The following is a 23,754-nucleotide window of genomic DNA, read 5'->3' on the forward strand; positions in this document are numbered from 1 at the left end:
ACTAATCCTCAATAAATCCGAAACTGTCACTGGGTTCCTCAAATATACACGTATGCTAAAGCCCGGCGCCATTACAGGAAAGTGCTAGAGAGGGGCTTGCTGAGAAAGGCTGGGGGATGTTAGCGCAGGAAAAACAGAAGCCAGGCCTTCCAAGAAGGCCCAGAAAGTCAGCTTTTGGTTCTCCTTGAGAAACAAACAAGTTAGTCTTGACACTGCGTAGGGCAGGTGTCTCTTCAGTGAGGGTGAGAGGTGGCCTGGAGGGGAGGGGCCAGCAGGGTGGAACGGGCGGCTTCCACTTTGGGAGGCTGGTGATGGGGGTTTAATGACTGAATCAGTACATTGGAGACAATACGAGGCAAGTTTCCTTATCTCAGTGAAGGGAGTTAATATGAAATGTATAATTTTGAGTCAAAATTAAGTTTATTTTATCTCAAGAAGCAGTACAATTAATCAAAGTAAACACCTAAACTATTGATACAGTTGTGGGCCAGTAGTGAAGAAGGCCGGTGATAAAATTGTGAAGGTCATTTCCCACAGGTTATTGAGAATTGAGTATTTTTCTGGGGCGGCACTTGTGGCTCAGTGAGTAGGGCGCCGGCCCCATATGCCGAGGGTGGCGGGTTCAAACCCAGCCCCGGCCAAACTACAACAACAACAACAACAACAACAAAAAATAGCCGGGCGTTGTGGTGGGCGCCTGTAGTCCCAGCTGCTCGGGAGGCTGAGGCAAGAGAATCGCGTAAGCCCAAGAGTTAGAGGTTGCTGTAAGCCATGTGACACCACGGCACTCTACCCGAGGGCGGTACAGTGAGACTCTGTCTCTACAAAAAAAAAAAAAGAGAATTGAGTATTTTTCTTACAAGAAGTGGCCCAAAGCCTGGAAGAAGAGGTAGTTGGTGCAAGGTCTGCCGAAGATGATGGATGATGGGGCGATTCCAAGTCCAGCTTCCGTAGTTTGAGCAGCGTTGTTTGTGCGACATGTGGTCAAGCACGTCTTGCAAGAGGACTGGCCTGTGTTTATTAACCAATCCTGGCTGCTTAATCACAAGCATCCTCATCATTTCCTCAAACTGGTTGCAGTAGAATCTGCTATAATCGACTGAGCAAGTTTCATGAAGCTGTCACCAGGGGTATCTAACCTGCAGCCTTCGTGCTGATTTTGGGAAGATTTTTTTCTTTTTGCTTATCTGTAGTATTGGATATCATGAAAAGTATGTATGCATGGACCCTTTTTTTGCCAATCAGTTTTTGTTAGTGTTTGTGTGTTTAACATGTAGCCCAACACAAATCATATACTTCCAACACACAGCAGAGGGGGAAAAGGTTAGACACTCCGCTAGTGGATAACACCAGTGACAGACAACCAGACATCATAGCTTTTTCTTGATGAATATTCGGTTCTGGACTGTGTTCCAGCACTTCATCTTTACCCAACCTTTGTGCTAAATGCTTGAGATTGTCATAAAGAATCCACTTTTCACCACACCTAAATAATATGGCGTAGAAATGGTTCACCTTTATGTTGTGACAGCAAAGAAAGGCAAGCTGAGAGACAATTTCTCTTCTGATTCTTACTTCACTCATGCAGAACCACCCCTCTATCCAGCTTCTTTACCTTGCCAACTTGTTTCAAATGGTCTTATGCTGTTGGAATAGCAAGATCAAACCTTGCTAATTCATATGCCGGTTGAGATGGATTTCCTTCCACTACAGCTTTCAGCTCATCCTTATCCACGCTGGTCTCAGGTCACCCACTTGGCTCATTCTCAAGATTACAATCACCAGAACAGAACTTCTCACACCACCTACATCTTGTGCCTTAGTTACAACATCCTTCCCAAACACTTCCTTGATGTTTTGAGCTGTCTTCACTGCCTTTGGTTCTAGGGCAGAACTCGTATGTGATAATAGTACAGATTTTTGGCTCATCTATTGTTTCACAAAAATTGCTCTAAACAAAATTTGAAAGGTAAAAACGTGAAAGAATGAGGATGCACCTTCACAATTAACATAAAACAAGAAGTGTCAAAGTGAAATGTCAGAGATGGCATCTGTCAAACTTAGTACTTAAAAAATCAGACATTTCATAGTTACTACCTAATAATCTAATATAAATATAGAAAAAGAGAAAACACGAGTTAACCCTTGACATGGTGCAGAAATTGGAGGTTTAGGTGTAAATGCACGGGGGTCTACAGACGGCTATGAACGTGTATGTGAGTGCTCTCTCCCACCCCGACGTCCACCCTGTCTGGAGCAGGGCCTGGGAGCAGCAGCAGCCCAGTAGCAATAAGCAGTCTCAGCACCACATTCTGGCCTCCACACACCATTTTCCTCTAAAAGGAAACAGGGCTCCCTGGAGAAAGGGCTGACTGCAGGGATAAAGTACAGTATGAGCCTGAAACATCTTTTGTGTCCAAAAGTAAGGAAGTACTCAGAGGCAATGTGTCCAGGTAGGGCGCAGAGTCTGGCCGGAGGAGGCCCCTGTCGGCCCAGTCAGGGACAATCTGAGCATCAGAGTGACCAACTCCATCAGTGCCTGAGTGCCAGCCGCCAAACACAATGAAACCTTGAGTCCACACAGACAGCAGTAAAGAAAAAACACTGGGTGGGGAAACAGGTATCAGAATTCCCCTAAATACTTATTAATTTCAGTGGAGGAGAGACTGATTTTACAGTGGAGAAGGCTGGCAGACACCACCCCAGCCCAGAAGCCAAAGTGAACATCACACGGGGACAAGTTAAGACCCTGCACTACCTGAGGGGATATCACAAAGAGGACACGGCCTCACGCTGTGACACTCCTGCCCAAGACGCATCACCTGAATCTGGTCAGGAGGAAACACCAGGCAATCCCAACATGAGGTGCATCCTCCAAAATGCAGGCCTGCGATCCTCCCGACGTCAGGTCGCAGACCAAAAAAGACCAAAGAACTGCTCCAGATTCAAAGACACTGAGAAACATGACAGTTAAATGTCACAGGACCCTTTTTATAAGGACAGTATGTGGTGTGAGGGTTAGAAGGGGCGTCAACGTCGGTTTCCTGATTATGACGGTGGTATTTTGGCTATGTAGGAGAATGTCGTTTCTTATAAGGAAATACACACTAAGGTAAATAATTTGGGGGAAAATATGTGTATGAGGCTATCTCACCCAGGCCCTTCCCTCCTGAGGCTGGCACTCAGGCCACCCAGCACTGCACATTCTCCTGTGACACTCAGCCCTTGGCACTAAGGGCTCTGCTGGGGAGGTCCTGCCTACCAAGACCCTCTGACCGTCAGAAGCTGCACATGCAGGTGGCTGTCTCAGGGATGATACCACCTCACTACCCCCAGTTAAGTGTCCCCTTGGAGCAGTCTGAGTACTGGGACACTGGGTACAAATGACACTGGCTGTGCTGTAGAACAGGGAGCTGCAGACACACGTCTCTGAAGAGTTAGGTCCTGTTTTCTTACTGGTCATCACACAGCTTCGAAATCATTCACCTCTCGTCTCTGACAAGCAGATTTTCAGATGACAATGCCTGTCAACAGCTAACGTGACCTTTCTGAAAGCTTTTCCACTTCTTTGCTAGCAAAGACTTTTTTTAAAGTCCCAAAAGAGTAAGTGCATTTTTGAACAATGAGGGACGGTAAACACTTCTCATCCCACGCTTGAAGAGAATGAAGCACAAAAAGTTGGACAGCTGGTGGAGTCAGCACTGTCATCTCTGTAACCCCTGGGAAGAGCCTTGCCAGGACTGGGTCTTTGGCACAGGGATTCCCTTGTGCTAACACAAACTACCTGATCAAAAATACTAATTTCTATGCATTTTGTGCCTCACGATGGCACTGTGGCATGGTCACTATTTTATTTATACTTTACAGATGAGAAAACTGAGGCACAAAGAGGTGAAGTAACTTGTCCCGGCTAATGGAAATGGGGCTGTCAAAACCACTAGTGTCTGGGCCAGGCTTCCTCCTACTAGGGGAAATCCACTTGCTGGACTCAGCGGGGAGGGTGTCAGGGAAGAAGCAAGTTTTAGGGGCTGAAGAGCCTAGACTTCCCTCTTCCACCTGTTGCCCTAGACTCTGAAGGTTCTCCCTCTGGTGCATTTGTTAATCTGTTGGGTGGGAATTGCTCCTTCAGTTAGGATTAAGGACCAGGCCAGGGCGGGAGGCTGACCAGTTTCCTCTTTTTTTTGAGAAGTAATTACAAATTGCATAATTGGAAGGACAGGGAAATAAGAGCCACCCTCCTCTTCCTTACAATTCTCAGCTGCAGAGCCTGCTTCTTACCAAAGATGGTCGGAGGCTGCATTTAGAATCCAGTGGGGGAAAAGGGGGTTTCTTGATCTACAATAGATAGGAAAGGAGAAAAACAAACATTTTAAGGCCTGAATACTTCCACTCCATTTGTCTGGCTTAAAGACAACATATAGACAACTTAAAGACTGCATACAGAAAACTTCCAAGGTGTTTTATTAGTATTGAAATGTAATAAAAAAGAATAATGGGTGAGTACTTCTGCAGTGCTAAATCAAATATCCCAGATAATTTAGATTGTCACTTAAGAGGCACACAGATTCCCAGAAATCCATCTTTTCCCCCAGCAAAGGACAGGACAGTGGAGGGCAGTTCGCAGTCCCCCCAACCCCCAGCAGGTGGCACATGGCAGGGAGGAGAATGAGAAAACCACAAATGGAAGACACAGGAAGTTCCACATGGCATGTACCCAGGCACAGCAAAATACTGACTACTATCTCTATCTGTTGGTATTTAACCAGAGACACAAATTTTTCGTGGGGTGGGGTGGGTGGGAGTTTGGGTGAGGTAAGGTAGGTCAGGGGTAAATATACCTCTGGTGCTATTTCCAAATGTTGCTGGATAGCGTACAGTACAATGCTAGTATTTGCCAAAATACCTGGATGATCTGAATGAGCTTAATTATATGAGCTGGGTGGGGACCTAGCACTACGATCACCTGCTGAGTGTCAGGCATTTTTTTAATTACCTGGCAAAGGTACATATCCGGTATCATTTTATAGCTAAAAGAACTGGGGCTCAGAAAGACTGAGTAACTTGCCTATGGTCATACAATTAGAAAGCAGTGAAGTTATTTTAGTAAACTTTAGAAATGTTTTTAGTAAGAAAAAAAAGCAGGTGAGAAGATTTTGTAACTTGTAAATACAAACACACTGACCTAAAGGAAATTCTTTTTTTTTGCAGTTTTTGGCCAGGGCTAGGTATGAACCCATCACCTTGGGCATATGGGGCTGGCACCCTACCCCTTTGAGCCACAGGTGCCACCCCTAAAGGAAATTCTTAACAGCAAACAATTTGCCCTGAATTCCCCACTATTGATCTGTTTTAAAAGACTAAAAAACAACACACCTGACATAAAGAACCAAACTTATGGGGCGGCGCCTGTGGCTCAGTGAGTAGGGCGCCGGCCCCATATGCCGAGGGTGGCAGGTTCAAACCCAGCCCCGGCCAAACTGCAACAAAAAAATAGCCGGGCGTTGTGGCAGGCACCTGTAGTCCCAGCTACTCGGGAGGCTGAGGCAAGAGAATCGCGTAAGCCCAAGAGTTAGAGGTTGCTGTGAGCCGTGTGACGCCACGGCACTCTACCAAGGGCGGTACAGTGAGACTCTGTCTCCACAAAAAAAAAAAAAAAAAAAGAACCAAACTTACTGCAAAACGGCAGCCTAGTGTATTTAAGCAAGACTAACAGCTGCAGCAAATCACAAGTTTAGAGAGTGCTACCAAAGTGGAAGCCTTCTGAGTGGCCACATGTTCCAGGTGGGTATCCTTCTCCCAAAAGATGAGTGGGTTCAGCAGTGGCCGGGGTATCATCTGGCCTGCTTCTGTTATGAAAATCTAGAACAAACTTAAGGATTCCTGCTTTTCCAAATGAAATACTCTTTTATTCAGGAAGACAAGATGATTACACAGCTCACAGGAAAACCTGCTGACAGCCATGGCTTCCTTCGTGACAGGTTCCGTTTCTGGAAGGTAATCTGAAGCCCAAGGATAGGAAGAAAAGAGTACAAGTGGTTTAAGCACTCACAGTGCAGAGACCTGGGAAGAGTGCCAGGCCAGAGCTTTGCTAATGATGGTAAAGACATCTTCTGTGCTCTCAAAACTGGCTCCTTCCTGAACCAGTGTGTCCTGGGCTTTACTGGCTGCTGTAATCACAGCTTTTTAAATCTAAAAAGGAACATTAACTTGGATAACTACTTAGAAGATAAGAGAGTACTGTTAAAGAGCATCTTCCCTTCCAAAAGTTATTTGCAGGAAGCTCCACATGAAAGTCTTTTCACACTAGTATATGAAGAAGCATTATGCCCGGGCACACCGCACTATGAATCACTTAGCGTGGATTCAGACAGTGGGAGAGCTCTACTCACAATCGCTGTACAAAATAAAGGAATGGATCTTCAGATGAGTCACGAGGAAGTTCTTGGCCTTGAAAAATTGCATGCAAAAGGGATTCAAGCTTCCTGAGGCGGCGGCAGCCGTCTGAGACAAATTCTGGCCCCCAGCTGCTGCACCTAGGTCTTGTGCCTGCAGAAGTTACACTGGGCTATATGACTCACTTCCACCAAGTAAATCCGAGCTTCAAACTTCTGGGTTCCTCCTTCTCAGAACTAGAACCATTCTATATAATAAATCTGTATTTAGTGCATTTTAATGAATTCAACCATAAGCCTTTACCACTTCCTTTTTGAATTTCTGTTATGTTACTCTATCATGCCACAACCCATTACTTTGAAGTTGACTATAAGAAAGCCTTTATTAAATAAAGTGCTAACTTAAGATTTCTAAACTAAAGCCAATTATAGAATTAATTTTATGAAGGAAAATTCAAAACAACCTTAAACTGTAAAAAGAAAATTTCTTCTCTTTAAATCCTAACATCCGTCTTATCTTTGGTAATATATAGGGTGTCCATAAAGTTCATGTGCAATTCAAAATTGCATACTACTTTAAATTGCACATGAACTTTTGGCTACCACAGAAAGCCTCCTGGCAGCGCCCACTGGGGGGGTCTGGGTCTCTGGCTACCTGCACCCAGCCACCCCACACCTGGCAGAACACCAGGCATGTGGTGGGTGATCACTTAAAAATCAGGAGGATAGCCGGGCGTTGTGGCGGGTGCCTGTAGTCCCAGCTACTCGGGAGGCTGAGGCAAGAGAATCGCTTAAGCCCAAGAGTTTGAGGTTGCTGTGAGCTGTGTGACGCCACGGCACTCTACCGAGGGCCATAAAGTGAGACTCTGTCTCTACAAAAAAAAAATAAATAAAAATCAGAAGGAGGTAAGGCAGATGTTCACAAAGTGAGCAGAAGTCATCATACTTAAAGGTCTCCTTTCACGGTCCAGACTTGGGCTTAAACATTTTCATGTTAGGGAAGAGGGTCAGTACCCCTTGGAGTCCCGGCACAATCTGCAAGAGATGATGAGAAAGGATAGCAGCTCAGAGGGGAGAGGCAGGAGCACTCCGGCTGGTAATTGCCTTGCTCCCGCCAGGGTGCTGCCCCACCCCTCTGCTCGCCCTAGGAAGCTTGGGGCAGACGTGCTCCCCGGAAATAGTTTGCCCACTCTTGCCGTCCTGAGAGCTTGTGTGACAGCTTTGATGACTGCCTTAGATGTGAGGAAATGAGCTTGCCCTCAGCAGGCAGAGCAACATTAGCCTAGAATATACTTCTTCATTGTAGGATAAAAGGAACCAAAGGCAGGTGAAGGAGAAGGGTCAAAAAGGGTGGCAGACACACAAGAGAAACTTCAGGAGCCAGTCACCCCTCGTAATAGAAAGTATTCCAGAAGCCTGTGGAAGGGAGGAGGGAAGCTGGTCTGTAACCACCGCCTGATGTTTACAGTTCTGCCCCTCGGATCCCCTGGTGCCTGTGGTCTTTGTTCATATGACCCACGTTTCACACGCACCCTCAAACCACAGCAATCATGGCAGTAGCTTATCTTGTGGGAAAAATTAAGATGAAGTAAGAGCACATATTCCACATGTCTTCTGCTTTAGCAGAAGAAATATCTTCCAGCAGGTGAGAGTACATTTAACGTGGATGAGAGAAATGCTTCAAAGACACAAGAGTGTGTGGCAAGGCTGCAGAGCCACAGGTACTTCTCTCTGGTTTCTCGAGATGAGTAAAGAAAAAAGTTGGGATTGTCATTTTTACTTTATATATTACATGAAGTCATTGGCCAGGCGCCATGGCTCAGGCCTGTAATCACAGCACTCTGGGAGGCCAAGGCTGGAGGAGTCTGAGACCGTGTTCAACTAGAGCAGCGGTTCTCAACATTTGGGCTTAAACATGGGTCCTGTCGCAACCCACAGGAACTGTATTAAAGGGCCACGGCATGAGGAAGGTTGAGAACCACTGCACTGGAGTGAGACACCTTCTCTACTAAAATGGAAAAACCAGCTGGACATGGTGGCAGGTGCCTGTAGTCCCCAGGGGGCTGAGGCAGGAGGATCACTTGAGCCCGGGACTTTGAGGTTGCCATGAGCCGTGATGATGCTACAGCACTCTACCTGGGGTAACAGAGCAAGATTTTGTCTCAAGACAAACAAAAACAAAGAGAGAAAAGACATGTAAAGAAGGTGACGTTTTAAAACAGCATTGTCATAGAACAGGAGTTAAGTAGTTTGTTAGCCCCTAATTCTACCTCATATTTTAGTTTCTGACACAAGTGTCAATCTGAACCCTTTATCTGTCATGTCAAACATACTGACTCACATGGCCATGTCTGTTTGTTTTTATAGACTTTGAGATTATATTGTTAGATGTATACATGTATTCCATCTTTGATTTTATAATCAAAGACTTTTATAATCAAAGATTCTCTTTCTAATAATGTTTTTATGCTTTCAGGGCTATTTTGCTTAATAGTAATACTCCTACAACAACTTACTTTTGGTTAATACTTTCCGGCTATGCCTTTTCCTCATATATTATATACTTTGAAGCTTCCTGGGTATTTTTATGTTCAGGTGTTCCCTCTGAAAATACTAAATAGCATAATTTTTAAAAGAAATTCAATATGAGAATCTTTGTCTTTTAACAAGTATAATCTAGTTTGCATTTGCTATAGTTAATAGTATTTTTAATACATTCCTCTGGCCTATTTTGTGATTTCTACTATGATCTTTGTGGTTCTATTTTTTTTTTTTTTTGCTTCTTCCCTGAGTTTTTATTTGCCTGGTTTCCTGAAATGATTTGGAAGTGACATTTTCTATCCCTACACCTGAATCAACGCATCTCAGACGGACAGCATTCCTCCTCCCTCCTCTGAGAACATCTTTCCATCTTTTACGTTAATATGCACAGGAGCTGGAACTTTAGTTCTTGTTTTCATCTCCCTCCCAAATTCAATTGTCTTTTGTTTAAATGGTCAATCCTTTGATCCACAAATATGTTACCCAATTTCTTTGCTCATAATTCATCCCAGCCCATTTTTCTCATACTTTTTATTCACCTCATTAATTAATCCAAAAAATATTTGCTAAATCCCCAAACATGCCAGCCATTTGTCTAGGTACTGGTGACAGAGAAGTGAACAAAACAAAATCTTGAATTACAGTGGGTACTTTTATCATTCTTACTGAAGTAAATACTTTTTCGGTTCAGTATGTGAATAGTAAACTCTCCCGATCTTGGTCTACATTTTTTATCCTTGCCACTGAATCCAGGTATAGAATTCCCAGTTCAGAGTGACCTTTCCTCAGGTCTCCATCCCACTGTCTTCTGGAATCTATGACCAGAAGTCGGCTGTCTTTCTAATAATACTTGTCACAGGTGTCATTTTCTTATTTCTCTCTTGTTTTAGAGACTCTTTGATGTTCCTCAATTTTACCACAATCTTTTGAGTATGAATCTATCCTACTCAGACAACTTTTTTGAAACAAATTTTCCCTACTTACACACACACACTCACATGCAGAGGTGGCCACCATGTACAGAGTATTTTGTAAAATTTTAAAATGAATACTTTGTAAGTAAAGGTACATTTAGCTACAATTTCCCATTTTTCCTATGTATGGCGATTTGGGAGGCACCCTGTATATATGTGTATGTGTGTGCATGTGTTTGAGATCAGACAATTAAGTTCACAAAATCATTCTAGAAGAAGTGCTACCTACCTCCTTGCTGACTATCACTATGGTCACCTTCCAAGTGCTTCCCCTGGGAAGCTGTGCACCAAGACCAGTGCCTGGTCTACCCTTCAAAGCCATTTTGGAACTCTTCTTCTGGACTGACCATCAGAACTGTTGTCATATGAAGTTGGACAACTAAGTTCATGAACTCATCCTAGAAAAAAATGCTTTTAAGGGTGGACTATGCACTGGCATCAGTGCATAACTACCAAGGGGAGTTCTTCAAAGGTGACTGCAGTGATGTTCAACAATGAAGTATGCAGCACCTTTTCTACGATGAGTTTGCAAACTTAATTGTCTGACCTCGTGTGTGTGTGTGTATGTGCGTGCGCGCACATGCACACATCACATTGTTGTAATCTCTCCCTTCTTCGTTCTCCTTCAAAAAAAACCCCAAAAACACAATAAGTCAAAAGGCACATTTCCCAACCACAATGATCTGTGCGAAGGAACTGCACTGTGAGCTTTACAGCACACTGCCACAGATGCCTTTACCCTGCTTCCTCTCTATGAGACACTGCTGGGCCTACTTTTTAGAAAGTTTCCTTTACAGAGGAAGGGACTTGTCCCAAGTCAAACAGCTGTGAGTATCACCACTAAGGCTCGAAGTCTGCAGACCCCTCCCTCCGAACATGCTTCATTCCTGTCCTGTTTCCTAAGCGTACACGTTTAAAAGAACTGGAAATGGGACAAACAGTGCTGGGCCGTCATTACAGAAATGAAAGGACTGTTATTCTCAGCTATGAATTGAAATTTCACAAATCAGTCAATAAATTGGTACAATAAATATGACAAAAAACATCCACGACATTTTGCTTCAGGGGCATCACAGTTTGCAAAAGTACCGACGGACAAACCATGTTTCTGCCTAGACAGTGACAACTTCGCTCTAAAATCTGATGCTTCACCTCCTCCACATCCAGCTAACGCTGACTTATGGCAAATGTAGTTAAGATCATCACTCAGAGCCAGCCACAGGGATGTTTACAGCATAAAGCAGCAGATGTCATTACCTGTGCCACTTCTTCAAAATCCTCATGACGTTTCTGCAAAGCTCTGGCCCGATGAAGAGACTTCCCCACGCCTGTGTGTTTGCTCAGGAAAGCTTCTCCATGGTTCTCAATCCAGTCCAGCACCTACGAGGAAATGCAGGTACACATGCTGTAAGAACTATGTTCTGCCTTGTTCAAAGTTTAGGGCAACTCAAGGAAGACTTGTGCTGCCGTCACATCTCTAAGAAACTAGGAGTAAATGACAAAAAACAATCTGAAAGATAGAAGTGATAGTAATTTAACACACCTGGTAATTACAAGCTGGTAATTACATCAGCTTTCCCACCAGGACTGTAATCAGCTCTTATGTTAAAAGTGTGAATCTTTTTATGTATAAACGGCACATGCAATAATGACTAAATTCACTCTCGCCTCATTTTACGCATGACTGAACCACCACACTGACTGGCTTTGCATAAGATAGCGACAACCAAGCCAGAGAGGACCCGTTAGGTTTGTAAGACTGAAAGCTACACAACTCAGGTAGTTTAACTACACAGTTCATTTTTTCTACCTCTTCTTTAGAAGACTCAAAACATAAAAGTAAAACCTAACAAAATGTCACATATGCCCCAGTCCTGATCTTTAAGGGTAACTTTTTTATAAACAATGATGCTGCAAAGCTAAGCGTTCTGTGACTTTATTTACTTAAAAATTCTTGATAGTTGAAATCTGCCACACAAAGAAAAAGAGTAAAAGCAAAGCAGTGCAATGTAACATCTTCAAGTTCATAGTTGGGACTGGGTAGTTCACTGGCTCTTATTCTTGAGAAATGAAAAAATACCGACAATTTCTAATCAAATACAGTGGACCCTTAAATAACATAGGTTTGAACTGTGCGGGTCCACATACTGGGGGGTGCCACACCTGTAACCAAATGGAAGATGGCATTCCCAGGACGCCCCGCGTACACGGAGGGCCCACTTTTCTCATCCTGCGGTTCTGCAGGGCCAACCGTGGGACTTGCAGGTGAGGGTTTTGGTTAGCATGGGCAGTCCTAAAACAAACACCTGCAGATATGGAAAGAAGACTGATTTACACTAATCAAACGTCCACTTTGCCTCTCTCTGATGAAGAGGGGGTGAACAATAAAAACTTAAGCGATAGCTTTAGCTAAAAACTGAGATCTATAAGTACATTTGTTCATGTGCTGCTGAAGTACTGAAGCCTCACTCACACTCTGCATGTCTGTAACTATGGTACTCGTCCATTCAGGACTGGGTCATTTGTAAACAAGAGTTTATTGGTCATAGTTCCAGATACTGGAATGGCCAAGGTAAGGCACTAACAGATTCAGTGTCTGGTGATGCTTCCTGATGGCACCTCCGGTGTATCCTCACAAGGCAGAAGGGACAAACAAGCTCCCCTGGGCCTCTCCTATAAGGGCACTAATCCCATCCACAGTGGCAGCTCCCTTCTGACCTAAACACCTCCCTCAAAGCCCCACCTCGTGGATTATGATTCAGCATATGAATCTGGGGGAGCATATTCACAGCAGAGACCTGAGGATGCAGACCAAAATGATCTTGGATTAAAAAACAAGCAGAGGCACGCACAGCAAAGACAGCAGTCTGGAGGGTCATGCGGAAGCAGACCGGCCACAGGCTCTGGTAAGGGCAAAACAAAATGGTCCTGGGTTGTGGTTTCTTGCTACAAAAAAGGATCCCTTTCCCTTTACTGACTGTACCATAGAGAGATCAGCTGTGCCGACAGAAAACTCGAAAAAAGAGAGGCCGCTGGTAAGGGCCAGTGCCTGACTTGTTCTCCAGTGCTCCAATTGGTGACCTTCAAACCTGAGGAAGTCCTGACTGAGGGTCTGTCCCGCACAGGGTCTAGCAAAGTTAGAATTACATGTAAATAAAAATGTCTTGGGAACCTTGACAAACTTCCTGCGGTCCTCTGTAAAGACCCTTGTAGAGCTGGCAGAAGCTGAGATCAGAAGCACAGGACATGTCAGGCGGGGAGAGAGCCAGGCCTAGCAGTGGGTGCACAGAACAAGGGACACACCGCCTTATGACCACAGTTTATTCCTGACCCTTTGACGTCACACCACCACACTGCTATCACCTAGGGTCACGCTCTCAGAGGCATCTTACTGGATCCACTGTCTTCTGTCAACTCAGCTAACCTGTCCCCAGGTTCTTCTGATTCTCCTCTGAAAGCTCCCTCATTCCCACCCCTTCACTTCCGGCCCCGGCACACAGTCACAGAATCTAGCTGCTGCCCCGGGCAAGTTCCCTGTCCTGTCTGAGCTCCCATTTCCTCACCTGCTTGCCAGTGACCATCGGGGGAGTGGCGAGTGTTAGACAGTACCCAGGCTGAGCACCTAAGTATGAGAGTGGCAGAAATACCGCACATGTGCTGTCCCCGCACATAAACCAGAGCCATGGCAGGCCTCTGCCTCATCTCGAGCTCCTTGATGGCACAGGCTGTAAATACTCCTTTGCTCTTTTATTAGTATACTGAGTATATTCATTTTCTTTCTTGACATGAAGAGACAGAAAGACCCCTTTAAGGTAGTAATACACTTACCACCACAACACCCGACTATTTTTTTGTTGAAGTTGTCATTGTTGTTTAGCTGGCTCAGGCCAGATTCGAACCCACCAGCCTGTGTGTATGTGGCCGGCACCCTGCCCACCGAGCTATAGGCGCCACCATAATCAACATTTTTTTTTTTTTTATTGTTGGGGATTCATTGAGGGTACAATAAGCCAGGTTACACTGATTGCAATTGTTAGGTAAAGTCCCTCTTGCAATCATGTCTTGCCCCCATAAAGTGTGACACACACCAAGGCCCCACCCCCCTCCCTCCTTCCTTCTTTCTGTTCCCCCCCATAACCATAATTGTCATTAATTTTTTATAAGGCTGATGTTTGTCATTGCCTTGATGATATTCAATATTATGCTATTAATCAAATTCACCTACAAAGTAGGTACTAGAATCTATGCACTTATCCTATCTCAGGCTGGCTAATACCCCTCCTCCTCCCCACCACAGTGCTCCAAACACTGTTTACTCCTGACACCAGTGTCTTGGTCACGTCCTTCCCTTTCTAGCGGAGGCCAAGCTTAGGAAAACTCTGAAACCACACCCGATCTCGGCACAGAGAGGCAGGCAAGATTGCAGAGGGATGGGGCGGAAGTCAGCCCTCTCCCTCCCTCTTCCCTTTCCACTGATCTGTGCCTGCAGGAATGAACTTCAAAACCTTAAAAGGAGCTACTTCCCTTCACTGTCAGTGGCAACTGCTGCTTCTAGGAAACCCCTCCCCCAGACTGAACAGCACATTTAGATGTTCTTCCTTCAGTAACAGGTTGATGTTACTCTTTGATTACTCAGAGGTTAAACACCCTCCTCAGATCCAGAGCTGGGGCCCAGTGAAAATACCCCAAGGCTCCCTGGAGCTCCAGCTAAGTCACTGGACTTTCCTGACACTTGGGTTTTATTAACCTGAAAAATGAGGATCTCTGACTCCAAATTCTGTGATGTGTGTGACATAACTTTTAAAAGTGACATGAGACTGACACAGAATCTGGCACACGTCTGTGGGCTTTGGGGACCAAGAGAAGCAGTGGGAACTTCTCAGGCTCAGTATTCACAGTGGTCTGACAGTTCTTTATTGCTCTCCACAGGGGCCCAAAGCTCTCCATTGATTCATTCACTGTATTTCAAAATCAGAATTAAGACTTGTCTAAAAGTACATACAATTATTCTTAATATATAAAGAGTTTTTAAAAAATGGTTTCTAGAACATGACAAAGCTGACTTAGCCTAATGCTCACTTAGAAAAAAGAAGTTATTTAAAAAAATACCTCAGGCCTACACACAAGAGACATGTTTGGTTAACTAACCCAAGAGCACAGGCAGCTCCATGCAGATTCTTGGCTGGAAGGCAGCATAAGAGAATCCCTGAACAAGGGCTCACCGGAAGGGTGGAGGGCCAGCCTGGTAACTTTTACATCATCCATCTATCCATCCACCTGTCTTACTACTGAACCAAACACACATCACCAGTTCTCCTGGCATTACCCTAGTTTTGATCACATAAACACACGAAATCTCTTAACAAAAGCAAAGAGGCTTAATGGGGGAGGTTCTTATTCGTATAAATAGTATCATCAAGGATATTCTCATATGACCCCAAGCTAAAGCATCGCTATCACCACTGGTTAATCCTTTCGGTGATTTTTCTAAAATTCTAGAAATTATTATTCCATTCTTAGTTTAGAAATGAATATACAATAGTCTAAAGCTATTCCCGCAAAGATATGTTAGACCTGTATGTTATCTGAGAAACTAAGGTTATTATGTATAACTTAAACCTTGTCTTTGAACTCTACAAATATTTCTAAATACACACACACATACATTACACATGCAGGCGTGTGTGTGTTCCTCCCTGTTCATCTCCTGGCGCTTCTACCCAGGGGACTCTGGCATGTGGCTGACACTCGCCCCTGGAGCCCATGCTCACTGGATCTGCCTCGGCGCTCCCACACCTAGGGATCCTGACCCCTGACCCCTGACCCCGTGGTTTGCTGCCCTCAGCTCCCAGCTCACTTCCACTGACCCTTGTCCTAAGGACTCTCTGCTTTCTGTCGCACTGGCTCATGGTGCCTGCTCACACATCGCCATTCTTGGATCATATCCACTTTGGGGGGAAGTAACTGTCCCTTTTCCCTGTCTATCCTCCCACTGTTTGACCTGCAGCTCCTTTGGACTTCAGTCCCATCTGTGTTCCCTGCTAGGGAAGGTAATTAGTGCTGGTTCCAAACCTCCCAGGAAGATCAACAGTTGGCCTCTGCCTGAGTCCAGCAGTTCCTAATCCCTAGCCAAGCCTAGGCCTGGCTGGCACTCCCTAACTCTAACCGGGAAGTCTTAAGAAACAAAGATGGTGATCCCACAGGCATTCTTACCAAGAGGCACGATCAAAACCACCAGTGTGGGAATATAAACAGAAGGAAATGTTAAATCGCCAAGTCTGTGTCATGACTCTGATGAGTGGGAAGAGTGCTCTCCCCTGCTTACTGTGCAGAGGACCAGTGAGTCAGGAACTCAACACTGTACTTTACGGCTTGGTCCAACTGGCACCCACGGGGAACCGAGCCAGGCTCCTGGTCTTTAGGCTCCGTCCTCCTGTTCCTCCTGCCACCCGCCCCCACTGCTTCTGGTCCAGATGCACAGTTGGTGCTTCAGCACTTGAACTCGAGGGGAGGAAAGCATTAACTCTAGAGGCTGGCCATGAGCACTAAGAGAGGAGAGACAAGTGCCCATCAGGGAGCCCCCAGCCCGGCACCAGGATGAGCTTGACGCCACACGCTGCCCTGGCACCACACAATGCCACTCAATGTAGACGAGCCTATGTCCCTTTACTGGTGGCCCAAAGCTTATAGAAACAAGGCTCAAGGCTCAAGGCTCAAGGCTTCATCACGGGAGCCCCAAGTTCTGCGTGTGGCCCCAAGTTAGCTTCTGGCCCCAGCCCCACCTCTTCCTCCACACCACTCCCTTCCATCCTACAGGGCACCTGTCTGCCCCAGAATAGGCTCTGCCCTCTCCTGTCCTGCTCCCACTGCAATCCTCACTGCCCACCCCTCACTGCTGACCTTCCAGTCCTCACCCTTCCCAGAGCAGCTCAAGCTCTGCCCCTTCCACAAAAACATTGCACCTCTGTCACCGGCTGCTCCTCTCTCCTTGCACATTAGACCCTTGACACTTGAGAGTAATACAGACACAGCTCTGAAGAACTCCCAAATTTGCACAAATCACCCAAGCAAAGATATGCCCCCTCAAAATGCATACGTATGCCAAGTAGGCAGATGGACGAGACGGCGAGTCTCACCCCTGCACTTCGGAAAGTACCTGACAGGTATGATTCAAATTTATGCCTCGGCAAATTATACCTGACAATAACCAAAGGCACCGACACTACATCTGAGCATGTTGTGGTCTAATTTATTAGACTATCAGTGATCTGCTAAATTCCTTCAGAAAAGGACCTTGGAGTTGTGCAACATTACTGTTCTCTGTACCTCTGTGAGCACACAAAGTCAACTAAGATATGATTAGGAAGAAAAAGAAGGAAGTGTGGACAAGAAGAATCTAGAGTGGACTAGATTTGCTTGATCATTTTTAAGAATATTAGTTAATAACCCGACATGAGCCTACATGGAGCTGTGCCAAGTAGTAACTCCACGGGGTGGGTGATGCTCACACGAGGGCTGCAGGGGCTGCGGGAGAACAGGAGGCTCTTACAGTAGTCTCCCTGCTCTCCTTGAGGGGAGTCCATTTGCTTGAGGAAAGTGGATTTGGGAGTCATTCACCCAAATGGACATGCTGGGGTAAACTAAACCCCAGCAATCTAAGAAGAGCCAGGTCAAGTGACAGGTCAGGTGAGGCAGAAAAAAAGAGTCTGCTAACACCCGCTTTGGGCAGTTGCCATGCCCACCACCCCACTGGAATTAGGACAGTAAAAATGAATTATCTTCTCACGGAAAACTAAAGCATGATCCACACTAAAAACACCACTTAGTAACATAATTATTCATTCAGCAATTCAGCTGGACCTTCACTGAGAGTCCTCTACAGTTAACGCAAAGCAATGGAAAGAGGGACGTTGCCTGATCACCAGGAAATGCGGCAGAGTTTTCATCCTCCTGCACGTTAATGGAGGCAAGGCTAGCATCTGGCAGCAGCCAGCGTGTGTTCTGGGGAGTCCTCGACAGGCTGGATGTGGGCAGCTGGTAACACTGAGGAAAAGCGGCTCCTCCCACCCCTCCTAGGCCACGCCACAGACTGCCATCCCCCACACCTTCCACACAGGAATCCTGAAATAGCATCTGCTTCTTAGGAGGACAAAAACTAAACCAAAACTAATAGTGTTTTACAAATCACCTCCCAGGCCATTCTCCCCCACGCCCTCCATTCCCATCTCAGGGTCCACTGCTAACACTTCAGCGTCTTTCTTCCATTAGACTAGCGGTTCTCAACCTGTGGGTCTTGACCCCCAGGAACTGTATTAAAGGCTCATGGCATTAGGAAGGTTGAGAACCACTGCATTACACATTCTTTGGGAGGGACGTTCTTATAAAACCGTAATCATTCCATATCTATTATTCAGTAAGCTGCTGTTGTTTTTTCTCAACAATATTTACAGATGCCTTTTCATTGCCCAAAACAACCAAAGAAACACTTTTGATTCTCTAATTGATTTATGATCTTTGGAACACTTTTCTAAAGTACAATTTTTTTTTTTTCATTTATCCTTAGCTCACCAAGCTTACTCTATGCTTAACATGGCAAAAACTTCCCTTTGTGTTATTAATTGCTTAAGTTTCAGAAACCTGGTTTTGGTTTTGACATCCCATTGTCAAAGTATTTGCTTTATCTTATCAGTTTGCTCTTTGCTTCAAGAGTCAAGCTTACATAGCAATTTCCTATTTGCATAATAAATCCAAACCATTCCAGATAATTAATCGACAAAATGCTTCCCTTAATGGGCAACATCTATTGTCTATGGAATACTAATAGGAAAATAAATGCATTATGTGTGTCACAAAACACTTTCTCTTGCTGACATCTAACTCTGTGTCTTGTTCTTGAGGGGTGGAAAAAAAGCTAAAGAACTGGGCTTGTAATTATCATAATTACCTTTCCACAGATTTACTATTTTCAACTTCAAGGGCCTTAAGAAGGGGGTGTTAAATTACATGGCCAGACCCCTGAGCCCATTCCCAAAGGCTTCCTTTCCTGTGCCTTCCCCTAACCTAAATAGTCTCAGTGGTTAGTAGTTTATTCTTATGCCACTGGCGGCCCTTAAGAGCCACAAAAAAATGGGGGAGCACCAGGAGGACCTGCTGCTTCTTTCTTGGGCAAGAAACCTGGTCCCCTCTCAGTGTACAGATATGTAATGACACTTGATCCAACAGATACAAGGGGGACGGGAATCCTTTAATAATTTCATTAAAACTATTAACATTTCATAATATATGAAAGTTTTGGGACAATTACAAAAAAGGTAACATTCATACCTCAATCTTAGAAAGTCCATGCTCTCAACAGCTCCTGGTCCCTGGCTCCACCCTGTCCTCTCCTACCCTACACTCTTTCCCTGGCAATTACTTTCATGGACTGAAAAAGAATTGTAAAGCAGCACTAAATACCAAAACGATCATTTCTCTGTCATCTTCAGAGAACTCAAAAAATAAAATTAGAATCGGAACACAGCATGTGAAAATTAAAAATTAGGGGCCCATAAGAAGGGGGCGGCGCCTGTGGCTCAGTGAGTAGGGCGCCGGCCCCATATGCCAAGGGTGGCGGGTTCAAACCCAGCCCCGGCCAAACTGCAACAAAAAAATAGCCGGGCGTTGTGGCGGGCGCCTGTAGTCCCAGCTGCTCGGGAGGCTGAGGCAAGAGAATCGCGTAAGCCCAAGAGTTAGAGGTTGCTGTGAGCCGTGTGACGCCACGGCACTCTACCCAAGGGCGGTACAGTGAGACTCTGTCTCTACAAAAAAAAAAAAAAGAAGTACTCTCAATTTAGCAGGCTCATGTTAAGTGAAGAATGGTAGTCAGTGACACAGGACAACTCTCCAAAATCTCAGCCCATTCAGCCGAAAACCCACCCGCCTTCAGAAGACACTGGGGAGGTGCAAACCTGACATCCCAGGGTCTCCACAATGCCCGCAGGCTCTTCCTGCCCAGGGAGGCAAGAGTGGCTGTGCAGGAGACACAGCCGGGCTCTAGGCCAGGGTCTCCCCTGCAAACCTCAGAATCCCTCATCCCCAGAGGAGATGTCTCATTCCCTCCCTCATCTTTTCCTCTATTTGGGGGCAAGGATATGACTAGTGCCTTATTTATCCCTAAAGCTGTATCACATTTTATTATATTATTATTATTTTTTTAAGAGACAGTCTCATTTTATCACCCAGAGTGCTGTGGCCTCACAGCTCATAGCAACCTCCAACTCCTGGGCTTAGGCGATTCTCCTGCCTCAGCCTCCCAAGTAGCTGGGACTACCGGCGCCCACCACAACGCCCGGCTATTTTTTGTTGTGGTTTGGCCGGGGCCGGGTTTGAACCCGCCACACTCAGTATGGGGCCGGCGCCCTACCCACTGAGCCACAGGTACTCCTACATCATATTTTATATGTGCCCTCAGCTTTGATCCTTAAAACGCTTACCACGCAGTAAAGGAGTAAACAGACAATAGCAGAACTTACTCTTACGTTTTAATGACAACTAAAACAAAAGAGATATCAACTGCTTAGAATGAATACTCACAAAAGTCCGCATCCCATTAACGAGGTGGCTGCTCACAAAGCACTTGCTGCACCCCACGGACGACTCTGTCTACCAAGCCGGAGAGGCCTGGCCACCTCGGCCATCAGCGGTCAGAAAGCAGACACGTCTGTAACAACCTATTGCTCAGGGTGAGCAATACCAGCATTATTCTCACTAACAAACTCAACTGAGAACAACCTGTTTTGAGAAGAAAACTCGCAGACTCCCCAGTGTGCCCCCCACGTTGTTCCTGGACTCAGCCTGTGGGAGCCAGGGGCCGAGGCAGCCTGAGCGTACATCCCCCAGCCCGGCTTTTACTACTCATGGTCAGGAAAGAAGCTCCTACCCTTACCTTCTACTAGTTCCTAGCACAAGACCTTCCCAACAGGAGGACGAAGACGCCTGGACTCCGCCCAGTATGAGCCACTGCCCATGAAGTAGGGCGACAGAGACCGACCTGCCGCACGTCCTGCTGGAAGACACACAGCTGCAGCCGCTGATGGAGCCGGACCTTGCGGTGCTGCCAAATGTTCTCAAGCTGCCGCTGGTGGTGCAGCACCTCGTGGATGACGTCCAGGACGTGGTGGACGGCCTTGGAGTAGTTGGCGGAGGCTGTCAGGGAGTCGGAGCTGCCTGGAGTCAAGGGCCGCTGCAGCTTGTCGAGGAGCGACTTCCCATCCTGGCTCACCTGCCCACAAAATAGATGAGCAATTAATTATTCAAGATGTGAGGACAAAGACGCTGTCCTTAAATGCACGTGTGCGCGCACAGGCACGCATGTACTTGGGCATTCACATACACTCTCACACCAAAGTTTTATTCAAAGGCATATTCATTTTTTTTCTTTTGCCGTTTTTGGCCAGGGCTGGGTTTGAACCCACCACCTCCGGCATATGGGGCCAGCGCCCTACTCCTTTGAGCCACAGGCGCCGCCTCATGGCATATTTTATATAGAAGAATATAAACTATAAAACCATCCATCAGTTGTCCAATGACATCACAATACAAAATGTAAAACACTGAGTTAAAATAAAAAAACTCATCAAAAAAAGGTATGGTAGATGGTATTCTTTTTTTTTTTTTTTTTTTTAAGGGTCATGACATGATCATAGCTCACTGCAGCCTCAAACTCCTGGGCTCAAGTGATCCTCCACCTTAGCCTCCCCAGCAGTTGGGACTAAAGTCTATCTAATTTTTAAACAAAAATTCTGTAGAGGCAGGGTCTTCTTATGTTGCCTGGGCTAGTCCCAAACTCCTGGCCTCAGGTGATACTACCACCTCAGCCTCCTAAGCAGAGTAGGATGTTATTTTTAACAAGCAGGTTATTTGCCTTAAATGATAGAAATCAGCTAACATAAACTACATTACTAACATATATGCAAATTAAACTTTAAAACTAGTAATTTTCTCTTCAGATATTAAGTTAGAGTATAACAGATCATCACAATGGAGCAAAATTTTACTGCTAATCTTAAAAGCCCAGTTAAAAAAAAAAAATCAATAATCTAGCACAGAGATATAGAGCCTGCAGCCTGAAGGTCTTCCAGGGCTTTAAGTGTGGCCTTCTGATAGAATCCAAATTTAACAGAACAAATTCTTTTATTAATGTATTTTTGTTCATCTTTTATATTTGATTTTTAAAATAAACATTTTAAAAATACCAAAGAACAAAATAAGTTTTAATCAAATAATCCTCTCGGATGAACCAGTGCAATTAGAACATTCATAAACCATAGCGCTAAATTGATGGCTGCTACTCTCATGATTTAATTCTAACTTCCCTCTCCTGACTAGTACTACTGCTCCCAGGCTGGCTGGCTGGTTGGTGAGAGTTTATGGGAGTCAAGAACACCAGTCTATTACCAGCTCTTCAAAATGGTGCACTGTGTTCCTCTTTGAAGTGGAATTTGTGAATCACTGCACATCTCAACAAAATGTTTTAATTCTGTCTAACAGCCTATCATGTCAAAGAAGACCAAGAGAACACTGAAGAAGAAAACAGATTTTTAAACGAGGATTGAGAATTGCAATATTATCTTGTTTCTGCTAAAGGTAGAATGATTTGCTTGCTTTGTGATAACTGCAGTATCAACAATTAAGAAATTCAATGCTCGCCAGCATTATAACACTCATAAGGACCACATATATTTTAAATTAGAGGAAGAGCTGGGCACAGTGACTCACGTCTGTAATCCTAGCACTCTGGGAGGCCAAGGCAGGTGGATTATTGAACTTAGGACAGTGGTTCTCAACCTTCCTAATGACGCGGCCCTTTAATACAGTTCTTGTGGGTCGCGGCCCACAGATTGAGAACCACTGACTTAGGACTTCAGACCAGGCTCAGCAAGAGAGAGCCCCCACCACCATCAAACCATCTCTTAAAAAAAAAAAAAAAAAAGCTACCCAGGTGTTGTGGCGGGCGCCTGTAGTCCCAGCTACTCAGGAAGCTGACAAGAGAATCACTTGAGCCCAAGAGTCTGAGGTTGCTCTGAGCTATTATGCATGGCACTCTACAAAGGGTGACAAAGTAAGACTCTGTCTCAAAAAAAAAAAAAGCTGACAAAATAAATAAATTAAGAGGTAGAGAGGTTATATTGTGAAATTACGAGATGAAAAGCAAAAGCAAAGACAATTCCAAGCAGCAATAAGACCTGGGAATACTGCCAAGGAGCCAACTTATAAAGCAGCTTACACACTCAGGAGAAAAAGAGAAGCCACTCAGAGACGCAGACTATGAAGGTTGTGGGATGCTCAGACCTCAATAACATAACATTTCAAGGTACAAACAACTGTCTCTTTCAACGTGAACCACAGCTGATCAGCAGCATGAGTTAGCCTTCAACTTACAGAACAACTTTGTGCATCACGAATACTTCAAAAGTAAAACATACATTGTTCCATCACTTTGGATGAATCAATTGATACTACTGATTTGGTGCAGGTTTTATACTTCATTCAGGACATAACAGAGGATTTTCTTTGCTCTGAAGAGTTATTTGCTTTGGGTACTCCAGTGAAGAACAGAACAGGGGAAATAGGTATCTTCAACAATTTTCAAGATAAATGTCATGAAATTAGACTGAATTTGGAAATTTAGCATATGTTCCATGATAGGAAAACATGAAGGGTTTATTGAACAAAAATAGAAAAAGTATTGACAATATAAAACCCATAGATAAACAACTACGCTCCCACATGAGAGAAAAAATTAATTTCAAGTTGGGGGAGGGGGAGAAAGGAAGGGAGAAGGGAGGGGAGATCGGTAAGCTCTTACC

The 23,754-nt window shown here is 45.0% G+C and overlaps 1 protein-coding gene across 5 annotated transcripts in view; it reads right to left on the bottom strand.

Annotated features, from left to right (window-relative positions):
- The window catches only part of TRIO (trio Rho guanine nucleotide exchange factor), a 351,013-nt gene that overhangs the window by 156,900 nt on the left and 170,359 nt on the right, over window positions 1-23,754 (bottom strand). For all 5 annotated transcript variants that reach the window (XM_053592973.1, XM_053592974.1, XM_053592975.1 and 2 more), the window contains exons 9-10: window positions 20,937-21,167; window positions 11,165-11,287 (exon numbers count right to left, since the gene is read on the bottom strand). In XM_053592973.1, coding sequence (XP_053448948.1) covers window positions 11,165-11,287; window positions 20,937-21,167 — 354 coding nt within the window. The remainder of the gene's footprint in view (window positions 1-11,164; window positions 11,288-20,936; window positions 21,168-23,754) is intronic.

The sequence above is a fragment of the Nycticebus coucang genome, chromosome 1 (genome assembly GCF_027406575.1).
Source record: "Nycticebus coucang isolate mNycCou1 chromosome 1, mNycCou1.pri, whole genome shotgun sequence".
Classification (NCBI taxonomy): Eukaryota; Metazoa; Chordata; class Mammalia; order Primates; family Lorisidae; genus Nycticebus; species Nycticebus coucang.